The sequence below is a fragment of the Eublepharis macularius genome, chromosome 17 (genome assembly GCF_028583425.1).
Source record: "Eublepharis macularius isolate TG4126 chromosome 17, MPM_Emac_v1.0, whole genome shotgun sequence".
In the NCBI taxonomy this organism is placed as follows: domain Eukaryota; kingdom Metazoa; phylum Chordata; class Lepidosauria; order Squamata; family Eublepharidae; genus Eublepharis; species Eublepharis macularius.
The window spans coordinates 31,404,855-31,418,411 of NC_072806.1; the positions used below are offsets into that span (position 1 = coordinate 31,404,855).

At 50.2% G+C, this 13,557-nt stretch overlaps 2 protein-coding genes across 2 annotated transcripts in view; both read right to left on the reverse strand.

Moving 5' to 3' along the window:
- Positions 1-571, reverse strand: part of NXN (nucleoredoxin) — a 90,469-nt gene extending 89,898 nt beyond the window's left edge. Inside the window, exon 1 of the mRNA XM_055001948.1 lies at positions 147-571. Coding sequence (XP_054857923.1) covers positions 147-509 — 363 coding nt within the window. The 5' untranslated portion in view covers positions 510-571. The remainder of the gene's footprint in view (positions 1-146) is intronic.
- A 4,429-nt stretch (positions 572-5,000) lies between these two features.
- The window catches only part of SLC47A1 (solute carrier family 47 member 1), a 37,966-nt gene continuing 29,409 nt past the window's right edge, over positions 5,001-13,557 (reverse strand). The window contains exons 14-17 of the mRNA XM_055001547.1: positions 12,025-12,157; positions 9,676-9,770; positions 8,112-8,193; positions 5,001-5,850 (exon numbers count right to left, since the gene is read on the reverse strand). Coding sequence (XP_054857522.1) covers positions 5,606-5,850; positions 8,112-8,193; positions 9,676-9,770; positions 12,025-12,157 — 555 coding nt within the window. The 3' untranslated portion in view covers positions 5,001-5,605. The remainder of the gene's footprint in view (positions 5,851-8,111; positions 8,194-9,675; positions 9,771-12,024; positions 12,158-13,557) is intronic.

A 13,557-nucleotide genomic window follows, 5' to 3' on the forward strand; every position in this document is an offset into this window, starting at 1 on the left:
GCGGGGCTCCCTCCGGCGCGGGCAGCGGGGCGAAGCGCTTGGCGGGAGCTCCGCCGGTCCGCCCGTGGCGGGGGCAGCGCGCGTCCTCCGCCCGCCCGCCCGCCCGCCCCGAGGCCGCGGCGCCGGGCACCCGGCCGCGCTCTCACCTTGCGGCGCTTGTCGGCGAAGGGCAGCGCCAGCCAGGGCATGGCCCGCGTGGCCTCCTGCCAGCGCGGCTGGTCCTGCTCGGCGGAGATGAAGACCAGCTCCAGGCGCTGCGGCGGCGGCGGCGGCGGCTGCTCCGCCGCTCCGGCCGCGCTGGGGGGCGCCTGGAAGCGCGCGTAGAAGGCGGCCAGGCTGGCGGCCAGCTGAGCGCCCGGCCCGCCGCTCCCGCAGTAGCCGAAGTAGAGCCCCACCAGCGAGACGCCCCGCGCCGGCAGCGAGGCCGTGGCCACCGCCGAGCCGTCCGGCGCCACCAGCGCCTCGCCCAGCAGCTCCGCCAGCGCCGGGGCGCACCGAGGGCTCGCCATGCCGCCGCCGCCGCCCGACACGACGCAGCCGCCGCCGCCGCTGCCCAGCCCAGCCTAGCCCAGCCCGGCGGCCGCCAGCGGGCGCTCCCGGCCCGGCTCCCCGCGTGGCGCCGAGCGGCCCGCCCCCGGCCCAGAGCCCGCCCCGCCGCCCGGCTCCGGCCGGGGAGGGGCGGAGGAGCCGCTTGGAGGGGCCCGGGAGAGGCCGCTCCCCCTGCGCCTTTGCAAGGGGGGGGCGGCATCTGGACCACGGAGGGGGCGCGGAGGCTGAAGACCCCTCCGGCTCTTTGTTTCTTGCGCACCTTGCCGGCACCCGGCACCAACAACCCTGCGAGGTAGGGCAGTCTGAGAGCGAGCGAGCGAGCGAGCGAGCGGCCGAGATCGCCCCGATGAGGATTCGAACTCGCCTCTCCCGGCTCCTCCAACCGCTGCGCCACGCCTGCCAGAGAGAGTTCGCCTCTCTCTAGCGCTAAGCCCTGCCGCGCTGAGTTGGGGAGAAGCCCCAGTGAATACAGTAGGTCTTGCTTGTGAGTAAACCTGCGTGGGCTCACCCTGTGAGCGTCGGAGCCTGAGAGCAGGGCAAGGGAGCCCTGAGTTCAAATTCCGCTGCTCTCCCCTGGAGCCTGTTGGGTGGTTTTTGGCCAGTCGCCCTCTTTCAGCCCCGGAATAAAATGCAGCCCACCCCCAGCATCCTAGAAATGTGACAAGGAAGCTGGTGGGAAAAGGAAAGACTTCACAACTGGCCAGCCATTTCAGCATTTGGAGGCCATCCCTGAAGCGTCCCACACTGCAACCGAAAAATGCACACCCCTCTGGTTTACACAGAAGTAAATTCCATATCTGATGGGGCTAACTCTCAAATAAATGTGTGCAGGATTGCAACCTCAAAGCGGAACCTCCACCTCTGAGCCCGCTGTTGTGGGGAGGGCGGAATATAAATCCCCAAAATTTAAATCTTGCATGCATAGATAATCCACAATCCTAATTCCACCATAAAAGGTTTTTTTGGGGGGGAGGTCTGCAACTACCTCATAAACAAAGCCCCTCCCCCCAACTCTTTTATGATGCCTATTAATGCCCCTATTTCTTCCTCTGCCAAGACACTCCCTCCCCTCTGGAGTCAGTTCAAAGATTCTGTATTTTAATTTTTCGACTTCACCTCTCCCATAAAGAGGCCACAGAGGATCTACTTTCTTCTTCAAACACCCCACCACTGCAACTGACATCAAACATCAGGGATGAAAAATCAAACCACCCTACCCTTTTCATTTGCAATATTAGTAGCTTATTAAGTTTGGTGGACGGGAAGAGAGTATGAGTCAAATTCCAGTTTAAGAAGCTATTTTTGTACATGCAGAAATGATGCTCCTCTGAGCATGTGTAGAATGTTTCCTTAATAGCTGAGATCTCCAATACGCCTTGTCTCATGAGGGACAGTAAACCCAGGAGAAAAGAAAGCACAATGAGTAGTTGACTTAGGGAACTCACTGACACAAGATTTAGTGATGGCTTGAAAAGGGTGATTAGACAGATTCATGGAGGAGCAGGTCATTGCTGGTTAATAAATCAAGCTTGCTAAATAGAACCTCCATGTTTGGAGGCAACGTACCTCTGAATTAATGACATTTGCTGAGTGTAGTGGGAGAAGAAGAAAGCCGGACAAAATGGGACCAACTTTGGTCTCATCCAGCTGATCTCCCCTTCCTTTTTATTTAATTAACCTCTTTGATTTATGATAGACACGGATGCTCTAAATAAGTTGTTGGGTGCTGCCCCTTGGAGACTCGTGCAGCTTTGCGATTGAACTGACGTGCTAGCTTTGTGCTTAACTCTTCAAGTCTTCGGAAATCAAAGTAAAATGTTTTAAAAGTAGAAGTAGGGCAGTTAGTGATACTTAAGCCCCACCTAGTGGTTTTACCAAGATTTGCAGAATGGTTCCTTTTTTTTTTTACTTTACCTTTTTTTAACCTTTCCACTTAACCAGGTTTCTAATTGTCGTAATTTATGTCAATTGCTTTAAAACAGTCAGTTCCGTAAGATTTGGTCTTTGCCTTCTGCATTGTTTCAGCATAAAAGGACACTACTGAAAACCAAGACATGAGACCAGGGAAATCGAGGCGCGTTTAAGGGCATTTGGTTCTGCTTTGCAGGATCCAGAAGTCGGAAAGCCATCCAAATCTCATTGCGGCTCCGTGTCAACTTGATAATGCTCTTGGTGTTAGGTGGTTCCCATCTCCTTCCATTTTCTTCTTTATAAATTGTTGGTTTCGGTAAATTCAGATTCAGGCGTAATCATTAACTTTTTCTCTTTAGGGCTAAAGAGAAGTTAGCCCTGTTGGGCTAACTTTTGTGGTTTCTTGTGACTGGCTGTTTTAACATTCTGATAAACTATGTGTGGGGTGGGGGGGGATACAAACAAGTGTTCAGGATTATGAATTTCTTTAAGGGGAAGATCACAGCATTCAGTCGCTCCCACATCAAAATTTCAAGTCTCTGGCCATGCAGTGCCCGTTGGGGTCTTAAATTATATCAAAACAGGTAGCGTAATGTACAGCTTGGCCAATGTGGTCCCTACCCCAAGCCTCCACCTAATAGATCTAACCCAAGTGGCTTCTGAATGAAGTTTCAAAACAGTTTCAGATGGATAGCCATGTCAGTCTGCAATTGAACTGGATTTGAATCCAGTACCTTAGAGACCAACAAGATTTACAGGGTATATGTAAGCTTTCCAGAGTCAAAGCTCCCTTCTTCAGAAAAAGAACAGTAACTTTTATTTACTCCCAGAAACAGGGAAATAAGGGATTCTGAAAAGAGGAAAGAAACTGTTTATGGGTGCCACACAGTCTTGCTGGGCCTGTTCATTTATACTGATTCCGCACATGTTGGATAATGCACTTTAGCTATCGTTTGGAAGTGGATTTTTTGTTTCACACTCGAAAAATTCAGTTCCAAATGATCTCTAAAGAGGATTGGAAGTGCATTATCCAACGTGTGCGGAATCAGCCAAGGTTGCAGTTGATAATTTAGAAGTCTAGAGAACAGTGAGCAGCCAAGTTTGTATTCTTGAAGCAAATAATGGCTTTCCCTCAACTTCAGGGTTCTCCCAGTATAAATAAGAGCTCCTCTCAGATACTATAAATCTAGCACTAATTTCCCTCAGAAGTTGGAGCTTCAAGACAGCGATATACTCTCCTTCAAGCTAGCCTGTTTTATTACAAAAGACAGGTTCTGAGACCACCCCCAAGGTCTCCTGAGACAGGTTTTCTTCCAGCGAACATTCTGGAGGCACAAACCCTTTCTCCAAACATTCCCTAGTTTAGTCTGCTTACACACCAGGCGAGCCCTGAGACAGGATTCCCCCCCACTCTCCCTGTCTGACCTGAGCTGCCAGGGTGACGTCTTTTTCTCTCACTTCCCCCTCCCATCTGGTGCCTCCAACCTTTCCCGCTTGGCTGCTGGCTGCTCTGCTCACACACCTATCAGGACCAAAGGGAACTGGTGTTTTTCAGAAAGGGGCAGGACCTTTACCCGCCCATCATGCATGTCTCCTTCCAGAGAGTCATGCAGAGAAGCAACTGTACGCTTCCACACTTCTGCATTTCGAGGAATTACCACATGCTCCAATCCCATCCACAGGTTGATGGGAAGGAGGCAGGCCAGAGCATGCAGAGACACTGTCAGCAGCCTCTTCTACAGTTGAGTACTTTGGGGTCATATGACCTGTTGCAGCTCTGGAAGAGTCATTGCTTCAGGTTTTCCTCGTTTCAACAATCACACTCAGGGCTTTTTTTCAGCGGGAACGCAGTGGAACGGAGTTCTGGCACCTCTTGAAAATGGTCACATGGCTGGTGGCCCCACCCCCTGATCTCCAGACAGATCTCTGTCTGGAGATCAGGGGGCGGGGCTACCGGCCATGAGACCATTTTCACCAAAGGCGATTTAAACTTTAAAAAACTCCCCCCTTGTTCCAGCTGACCCAAAGTAATGTCATTGTGCGGTCCTGAGTTCCACCACTGCGTTCCACCACCTCTTTTCCCAGAAAAAAAGCCCTGATCACACTCAACACCCTGGAACTTACCGTACTTCATTATTCCAACACCCATTACGTCCATGAAAATTGTGATGTTACACTAGCCCTATGGAACAACCCACATATGTGCTGATCCCACAACCAGCCAACACAATGGCCTAAATTTTTTTCAGTGACTGCATCTACCAACCATGCTATGTTTCTTTTGCCCAAATCCACCTAGTATCAGTCAAGCCTGCCTCAGAGCTGCAGGACCTGGACATTCACACAATCAATTTTTAAGTTTATTTTTATGACATGTCAAGCATTGTGTTTTTAACATTTGTTGCAGCCTTGACAGATGAATTATTTCTTCTTCCTAGAAGCAAACGCACACACATACTGTAATATAATCGAAATCTGGAACTGATAACGTGATCGAAGAGGCCACTCAAACCGGCAATCAATTAAATAACTTGGAATGTTTTATTTATATAAAACCTGAATCATACCAAAACACAGAATTTCTTTAAAAAGCTCACAAAACACGGGACTCCACTTGCCACTCGAAGTTGCCAAGGGAAACTGAACAGCCAGGCACAGAAATCGGCAAAACGAGTTTCACCTTGTAAAAACGCAACGAGGCCCCTGTCTTGAAATATAAAATGAATCAAAGAGAGGGAAACAATAAAAGGTGTTTTGAGCGATGAGGAAGAAGGTAAGTCTTTTTGATGGAAACTGCTGATGGGCACTCAGCTGCCCAAGCATTTTTAGGAAACCAGAGGGGCGAAGTCCCTGCACTTGGAGCTGCAGGCATTTGGGTTTCCTCCAGCCCCACTGAGTTACCCTTTTAAAGATGGCAACTCTTTCAATGAAGCATGTTTTGAGAAGCACTGTGCAGTCGCCACCTCCAGCCAAAAAACCTTCCTGTTGTGGTCCAAGGGACAGTTCCTTGGACCACGTGAGCAGCTGCCACTCGCCTCCAGGGGGAGCAAAGGCTCTTCCCACACCTTCCAGATTGAGCTCCAGGTGCCTCTTTCACTCCCTCTGTTTTCGGCCCAGGACACGCTCCTACCAATTCTCCTGATAGCTACCCGTTTTTCAGCAGGAGCCGAATCAAAATACCAGCTAGCAGGACTGCGATAGCTGCCACCAGAGTCAGCCCCCGTCGGAAGAGGAGCTCCTTCGCGGAAAGGACATCCCCGGGTGGAGAAACGTTGCGTGGTGGCAGTTCTTCTGCCTCAATGAGCTGCTCCTCTGGCTGGTTCGGGCTCCCATGTGCCACCTCGCTCACCGCTTGGCCGTTGGGAACCTCTGTATCCATCGTAAGATACGCTGAGCAAAAGTAAACCTCGCTGTTAAGTCAAGTTAGTTGCATGCAACATGCAAGCTATGTGGCGAGGGGGGGGGGGTAATCAAAGGGCCAAACTCAGTCCAAAGCTGTGGTGGTCGTATCCTGCCTTGGTCCACTTGCAAAGACCAGTCTCCTAAGCAGCCCATGGGAAAAGTGTATGCATTGAAGGGCAAAGCATACTGCAGAACGCATGCATACATCCAAAGAGCTGCCTTAAATCATGTCAGACCTTTGGTCCAACTCACCAGGGGTCGTCTACTGGGACATTAAACAATCCTAGAGCCTGCATTGCTGTGCAACTTAATAATGCAACTTGATCTTTGCTGCCAGTGGTCCTCCAGAGCAATGGTCCACTCTGGCCTTTCCCAGTCCACCCTTGCATTTGGTCCAGCAGCCGGGACTCTGGCTAGCAGCGGCTCTCCAAGGTCTTAGGCAAAGGGGAGGGGGGATTCTCCAATTTGGTTGCCTGGGATTCTTTAACTGGGGACTGAACTCTGGACCTAAGGCATGCCAAGTATGTGCTCCCTTGCTGAGTTTTCTCAGAATACAAAGCCAGCTTCCGAGACAAACCACAGACCCACGTAGCTCATTGAACGACAGCAACCCTCTGAGGTCTTTGGCTGAGAAAAGCCTTGCCCCCCCCACCCGCTCTCCGAGATTCTTGAGCTAGAGATTCGAACCCACGGCCTTCTGCAGGCAAAGTAGATGCTCCACTACACTCACACACACACACACACACCTGCCCCAACTAATCTCAGGTGGGGGGGGGGAGATTCCTTTGAACCCGAGAAGATAAAAGCTATTTGCTGAGTTCACCTGGGAAATACAAGTAGGGGGATTCTTAACCCAAATCCTTCCTATTCCTGCTTGCAACCTCTCCTGCTGACCTCTCGGGGGAAAACTACAAGTGACAATGGTCACAGGTCCATCCTGTAGCCACTGACGCCAGATTGTGAGCATGGGATGGTGGCCCCAGGGGCTACTTTTCAGGTGCCAAAACAGCAGTGGGGGGCGGGCTCTGTTGGCATCTGAAAAGGCATGGGGCAGGGGGAACAAGAGCCAGTTTGGTGTAGTGGTTAAGAGCAGCAGGACTCTAATCTGGAGAGCCAGGTTTGATTCCCTACTCTTCCACTTGAAGTCAGCTGGGTGACCTTGGGTCAGTCACAGCTCTCTCAGAGCTCTCTCAGTCCCTCCCCCCCCCCCCCCGGGTGATTGTCGTGAGGATAATAACAACACACTTTGTAAACTGCTCTGAGTGGGCATTAAGTTCTCCTGAAGGGTGGTATATAAATGTTATTATAATAATGATTATTCCTGGGGTAACCGGGTACATGAACTGGATTGGGACACCATGATACTTTTTAAAGAACTATGGCTGCTTTTCAAATGGCGTCAGCCACCATAGGATGAACCCACAGCTGCTGTCTACAAGAGCTACATGAAGAAGCGTCTCTGTCTGGAAGCTACCCACATTCTCCACCCACTAAGGAGCCAGGAATTCTGCCCTTAGGAGGATTTTGGTCCCTTCTCAATCAGGGATCCTAGCGCCATTTCGGGCTCCCTTGGCATTATGATCTCCTCCGGGTGGCCTTCTTTTACCCCAGTGTTTTTCAGCCTTTCTAACCCTCAGGGAAATTTCCCATATCTAGCAAGGGATCCTGAGTTTCTGCCACAGTACTCGAGGATTGTGGGAAACGGTCTTAGAGCATCAGCCAGGCTTGGACCTCAGTTAGTTGGCAAACAGAAAGCATGGCACAAACTCCTCGGCACCCGTGCACTGTAATAAGGAAGCTGCAGGGATGCCACTCTACAGTTATTCCTCATCCTATCATTAAGGGGACCCCCCAATACATTTTGGGGGGGGGGGGGTCCTTGGAAATCTCCAAAGTAGAGTTTGGAAGCCACAGCTTGACTAGCATGTGCAGAAGAGTAGTGCCCCCCCACCCAATCCCATCCCATGGAAGATAAGAGCAAGAGTCCAGCAGCACCTTAAAGACTAACAAAATTTGTGGTAGGGTATGAGCTTTCATGAGTCACAACTCACTTGTATCTGAAGAAGTGAGCTGTGATTCACGAAAGCTACCACAAATTTTGTTAGTCTTTAAGGTGCTGCTGGGTTCTTGCTCTTTTCTATTGCTACAGACAGACTAAGATGGCTACCCATCTTGATTTATCTCAATGGATGGTAAGTGCAGAAAGAAGGGAGGGGGGGGACACACAATTTCCATCCTATTCAAGATACCTAAAGTGAATGTTTTGTTAGCTGCCTCTTCATCTGCATGGGTGGTTTGCAACTGGGCTATCAGCCCAGCCCGGATCCGAGCCTAAAGAATTTTAAAGAGAGAGAGAGAGTTTTGGTAGGGTGCCCAAAAGCACAGTCAAAGCCCACATTCTGAAGGACATCCCCATTAGGCAAAGTAGCATCCTGTGACAGTCCCAACCAGCACCTCTGGAGTCCTCCATGGCTGCAAAAACCTGGTACCAGAAGCTAAATCTTGAAAATACCAACTTTAAAAAGTTTCTAGTCCTCAGTGCAGAAAAAATGTTGGCCCTCTCTGTTCAAGTTGGGCATGGCAGAGCTCCAATCACGTGCATATGTGTGCACACATCCATTCTACCCTTCCCGTCATCCCTCACAGGAGAAAATAAGGGGGGAAGATTGTAGGGGAGCAAAGTACAATGGGTGTGCAGCCCCCCTTTCCTTCCCATCCCCCACTGCAGAAGACAAGACAAGCCAAAACACCCCCAGCGGAATCCAATGCTCCAGTTTTTGTGTGATGTTCCACCCAGAGATGGACAAGTTACAGCTGGGAAATCAGTATTACTGAAAGCAGGGCTTGTGGGATGCATTTAAAGTAAATGGTGCGCCAATCTCAGTCAGGCAGCGTTGCCCCGTCCAACAGGTCTGTTAGTGCCAAGCATGAGGCTGATTTGGAAACTCCAATGTGGGTGGAAGCAGAGTCTTTCCCTTTGTGCTAGACTGCCAATCGTGCACAGCCTATCACACGGCTCTGCTGATGAGCATCAGGAGGGTGTAGAAATGGAAGACTGCCTGCTTGGGCTGGCACACAGGCCTGTCACAGCAACCTCAAGTCCCGGAGGAAGCAGGGCCATGCTGCTGCACAATGCAGGCACATGCCATGCGTGCCATGGGGACGGCTCTGAGCAGGGCTTTTTTTTTCTGGGGAAAGAGGTGGTGGAACTCAGTGGGTTGCCCTCGGAGAAAATGGTCACATGGCTGGTGGCCCCGCCCCCTGATCTCCAGACAGAAGGGAGTTGAGATTGCCCGCCACAGCAGGCAATCTAAACTCCTCTCTGTCTGGAGATCAGGGGGCGGGGCCACCAGCCATGTGAGCATTTTCAAGAGGTTCCGGAACTCCGTTCCACCTCGTTCCAGATGAAAAGAAGACCTGGCTCTGAGGCCTGCAGTCTTATAGCAAACAGGAGAAAGGTGATGTTTTGAAGGTTTACTTGGGAGGAGAGCCCCAGAAAGCCTTGGGTCGGAGGCTGTCCTGCATGGGATTGTCCACCATAGGAAGTAGCAAATACCACATCCTGCCCCTCTAGGACTGATCCCTGGCTTCTCCGGAGAGGCTGAACCAACCAATACTCATTCACCATAAAACAGACTGGAGAGAGAGTAGGATCAGGTCTACATGTCTCAACCCTCTTTTAGGGACAACCAGATAGGGCTGTCCCTCCAAGGCCACCACCGAAACTGATCTGCCTGCACAGCGGGACTAGAACGAAGAGCCTGGCTGTCAGCGTCAGATCTGCAAAGCACTGGAAATGCCCCAAAGGCTCACCTCGTCCGCAGCTTTCTTCCAGTCCATGCGCAGGACGAAGATCAGGAAGGAGAACGCTTGCAAAGAGATGCACACAATCAGGCCAGACCACAGGCCTGGAACGAAGGCAAACAAAGGCGTCAGGTTAACTGCTGGGTAGACGTTCGCGGGGGAACGCACAAAAACATAATTTTCTATCACGCTTCCCTATGCAAAGGGTGACATACAGGGCTCATTTCGAGGGGGAACGCACAGGAACACAGTTCCAGCAGTTCCCCAAAGAAGTCACATGTCAGGTGGCCCCGCCCACCTGACCCTCGGCCATTTTGGGCCTGTTTCGCCCTGGATTGGGCGATTCCTATTTCTGAAGCTGAGCGAGGCGGGGGGACTGCCAAGTGCTCCCTCGGCTTAAAACGTTCAAAGGAACTTCCAACAGCAGTAAAAGCAGAAAAACAGAAGCTGCAATTAAACAACAAAGAACTGATGAATATATATATTTTAGGAGGGACGTAACACTTTGATACCCCTCTAAATTAACCAAAAATAAATGTAATATTCGCCTAGTGTGACTGTTTTTGTCTCCTTACAGACAGCATCAAAAAGCGGACCAGGTTATCCTAAAAGGGTAAACACACTGTGCCATTAAAAAAAGGAAAGAGAGAAGCCACAGAACAAAGCCTGTTGAAGGAAAAGTGCAGCATGGCTTCTGGGAAGGGAAGTCATGCCTCAACAACCTTTTAGAGTTCTTTGAGAAATAATAATATAATAATAACATTCGGTTTATATACCGCCCTCCAGGACAACTTAATGCCCGCTCAGAGCGGTTTACAAAGTATGTCATTATTATCCCCACAACAAAACACCCTGTGAGGTGGGTGGGGCTGAGAGAGCTCTGAGAGAGCTGCGACTGACCCAAGGTCACCCAGCTGGCCGCGCTCTTAACCACTACACCAAACTGGCTCAAGCATGTACATAACAACAACCCAGAAGACATATACTTGGATTTGCAAGCTTTAAGTTACCTCAAATAGTCTCTCTACACAAGACATCTGTTACGGGGACACTCAAGTGACTTACTTTCTGTGTGGTCTTATATTCAAGTGTACTCTGTCTCCCTAGCAGTGCACGTGTATCCACAATGGGAGAACAAGTGTAAGAGCTTTCACATGAGCGTCCCCATGTAAGATGCCTTGTTTAGAGAGACTCACACATTTCTTCTGTAGAAAGACTCAAAGACTTCTGAATAAGCTTAGCATTCATGGGATAAGAGGACGGGTCATCGTACAGATTAAATGACAGGAAGCAAAGAAGAAACAAATTAAATTGACAGTTCTTGCAAGAAAAAGAACAGTAGGATCCCACAAGAATTGTTATTGAGGTCATAACTGGGGGTGAGTAGTATAGTGGCAAAGTTTGCAGAGGACACAAAGCTGTTCAGGATGGTGAAAACCAAGGACAACAGGGAAGAGATCCAGGAGGCTCTCCCCAAATTGGGTGAGTGGGCAACAATGTGGCGAATGAAATTCAATGTAGACAAGGGTAAGGCGATACACATTGGAACAAAAAAATTTCAACTTCAAGTTTATGCTAATGAAGTCTGAACTTACTGAGACTAAGGGCCAAGCTAGATTTGACGAATTACACTTGAACGGCAAGTGGACAGACTCACGTGTATTCCTCCCTGTTCACTTGCGCTCCACTTGCACTCCACTCGACCATGAATGACACTTGAACGGCAACTGGACAGACTCACGTGTATTCCTCCCTGTTCACTTGCGCTCCACTTGCACTCACTATGTGATCGAGTGGAGTGCAAGTGGAGTGCAAGAGAACAGGGAGGAATACATGTGAATCTGTCCAGTTGCCATTCAAGTGTAATTCGTCACATCCAGCTTGGCCCTAAGAGGGAAAGAGATCTTGGGGTCCTAGTGGACAGGCTAAGGAAAGTGTCGGCCAGTGTTGCCGCAGCAGTGAAAAGGGCAAACTCCATGCCGAGGATTATTAGGAAAGCAGCTGTGGCAAATGGCTGTTAAAAAATAAAGAAGAGTCCAAACAGACTCAGAATGCTGTCATGGGGGGAGGAAGAATGCCTGCCTTCCCCTCAATCCGGTTTCCCATGCCAAATAGCACCTGGCGCAGGGGGGGGGGAGTTATTTCTCTGCTTTTGCTGCTCCGTATGGAATGAGCAAATCAGCCAACCGTTTCCCGATATCTAGGCTTAGTGGCCGAGGTCCTCTGCTGTCTACGCGTCACCACACACAATCCATCTGTTGAATCTTGGAGAGCCCCAAGGGCAAGAAGGGGGCGTCCCAAAGGCAGAGTCCCCCCAAAGCTCCCCCAACCCCCCATACTGCCAACCTGCAGACTCACCCATTACACCGAGCTTGTTCCCAAACATGAGCGCGATCCCGATGGGCAAACCGATGGCATAGTAGCCAATGGCATTGGCAATGGCACCGATCTTCTGCTTCCCGGCTCCTCTGAGCACCCCACCGCACGTTGCCTAAACAGAAAGGGGAAAACAAGGTTCACTGATATCAACTCTACAGGTTCCCAACTGCAGCACCCTGTGAAGAATCACCGAAAAGGCCCTATGAGCCCAGAATGCCTATCCACCAGCCCGGCTGTGTCTCTGCACAGGCCCACAGATACGAGGGGGCATTTGAGGACAAGGACCCCCCCACACACACACACACACAAATGCATCACATTCCACCTCTGGATTCATTTTCATTTTTATAAGTCTCTAGCCTTTTCCACTGCAGAAATATTAGGGGCAATGTGAAAGCAGTTGTGTCAGGGTTAGGGGAGTAGGGGGGGGCGGAGTTTGCAAGAGGGTTGGAGCCAAGTCAATTAGCCCCTTCCTGATCAAATTCATTCTCCTCTCTTCCCTCCCATCACTTCTCCCTAGGCCTGTTGCTTCTTTTGTGTTGGTCTTTGTCTCCTCTGGAACATCTGCAGTGACAAATAACAATAGGCAGAAAACTAGAGAGTGATTTACTCCGTTGGGGGTGCCGGTGCCTGCCTCTGGCATTTGCAGTGAGAAAATTTCCCTGGGAGTATGTGGGATTAGGGAAGCATGAAAAAGAATATCCGGTCCCACTCCACGTGGCATCTTTTTAAAAAAATCATTAACTGCAAATCGCCTTCATATCGCTTGCCGGTTGTGAAAGAATGCCTCTCATATTAATTCAGAACAAAAGCCTTCCAGTTATCAGAGGCTGAGCAAGAAATTTCAGGCCCGCGAGTTGGGACCTGTATGTAAGACTGAGCATGCCCAGTGAGGCTTGCAGTGGGGGGGGGGGGTCCACAGGTTTCTAGGCTGGCATACCAAAGCGGCCAAAGGAAAACTGAACCAGGCTCCAGTAGCCCCTTAAAGACTTAACCACGCTTACTGCAGCAGAAGCAGTCAGCTTCGACTCACGGAAGCTTATGCTGGAATCCGGTTTGTGAGACTTTAAGGTGCTACTGGACGCTGGCTTGATTTTTCTACAACAGACAAGCGCTGCTTCCCCTCTGGAATTATCTTTATGGCTAAAGGAATTCACCGGAAAGGGCTCAGGTCAAATTTCATCTCGGCCCTGACCTCACTGGGTAGCCTGAGGCCAGTCTGTCTCCCCACAGCCTCCCATGTATGACCCAGGGACAATAACTAGTAGACTACTCTAGTAGTCTGTAGCCTAGTAGTCTGTAGAGTAGTCTAGTGGACTACTCTACAGTCTACTACTCGATGCACACAAGCAAACAAACAAGCTGGGTTTTTGCCTGGCCAACATCTTTGTTTAATCACAGTTTGTTGTGATGTCTGAATGTAGCCAAGGGTCTTCTGTGCTTGTGAGACCAAGGTGTGGCTTCAATGAATCAAGCAAAAATATCTTGCAAAATGTGTCAAGTTGAGGGACT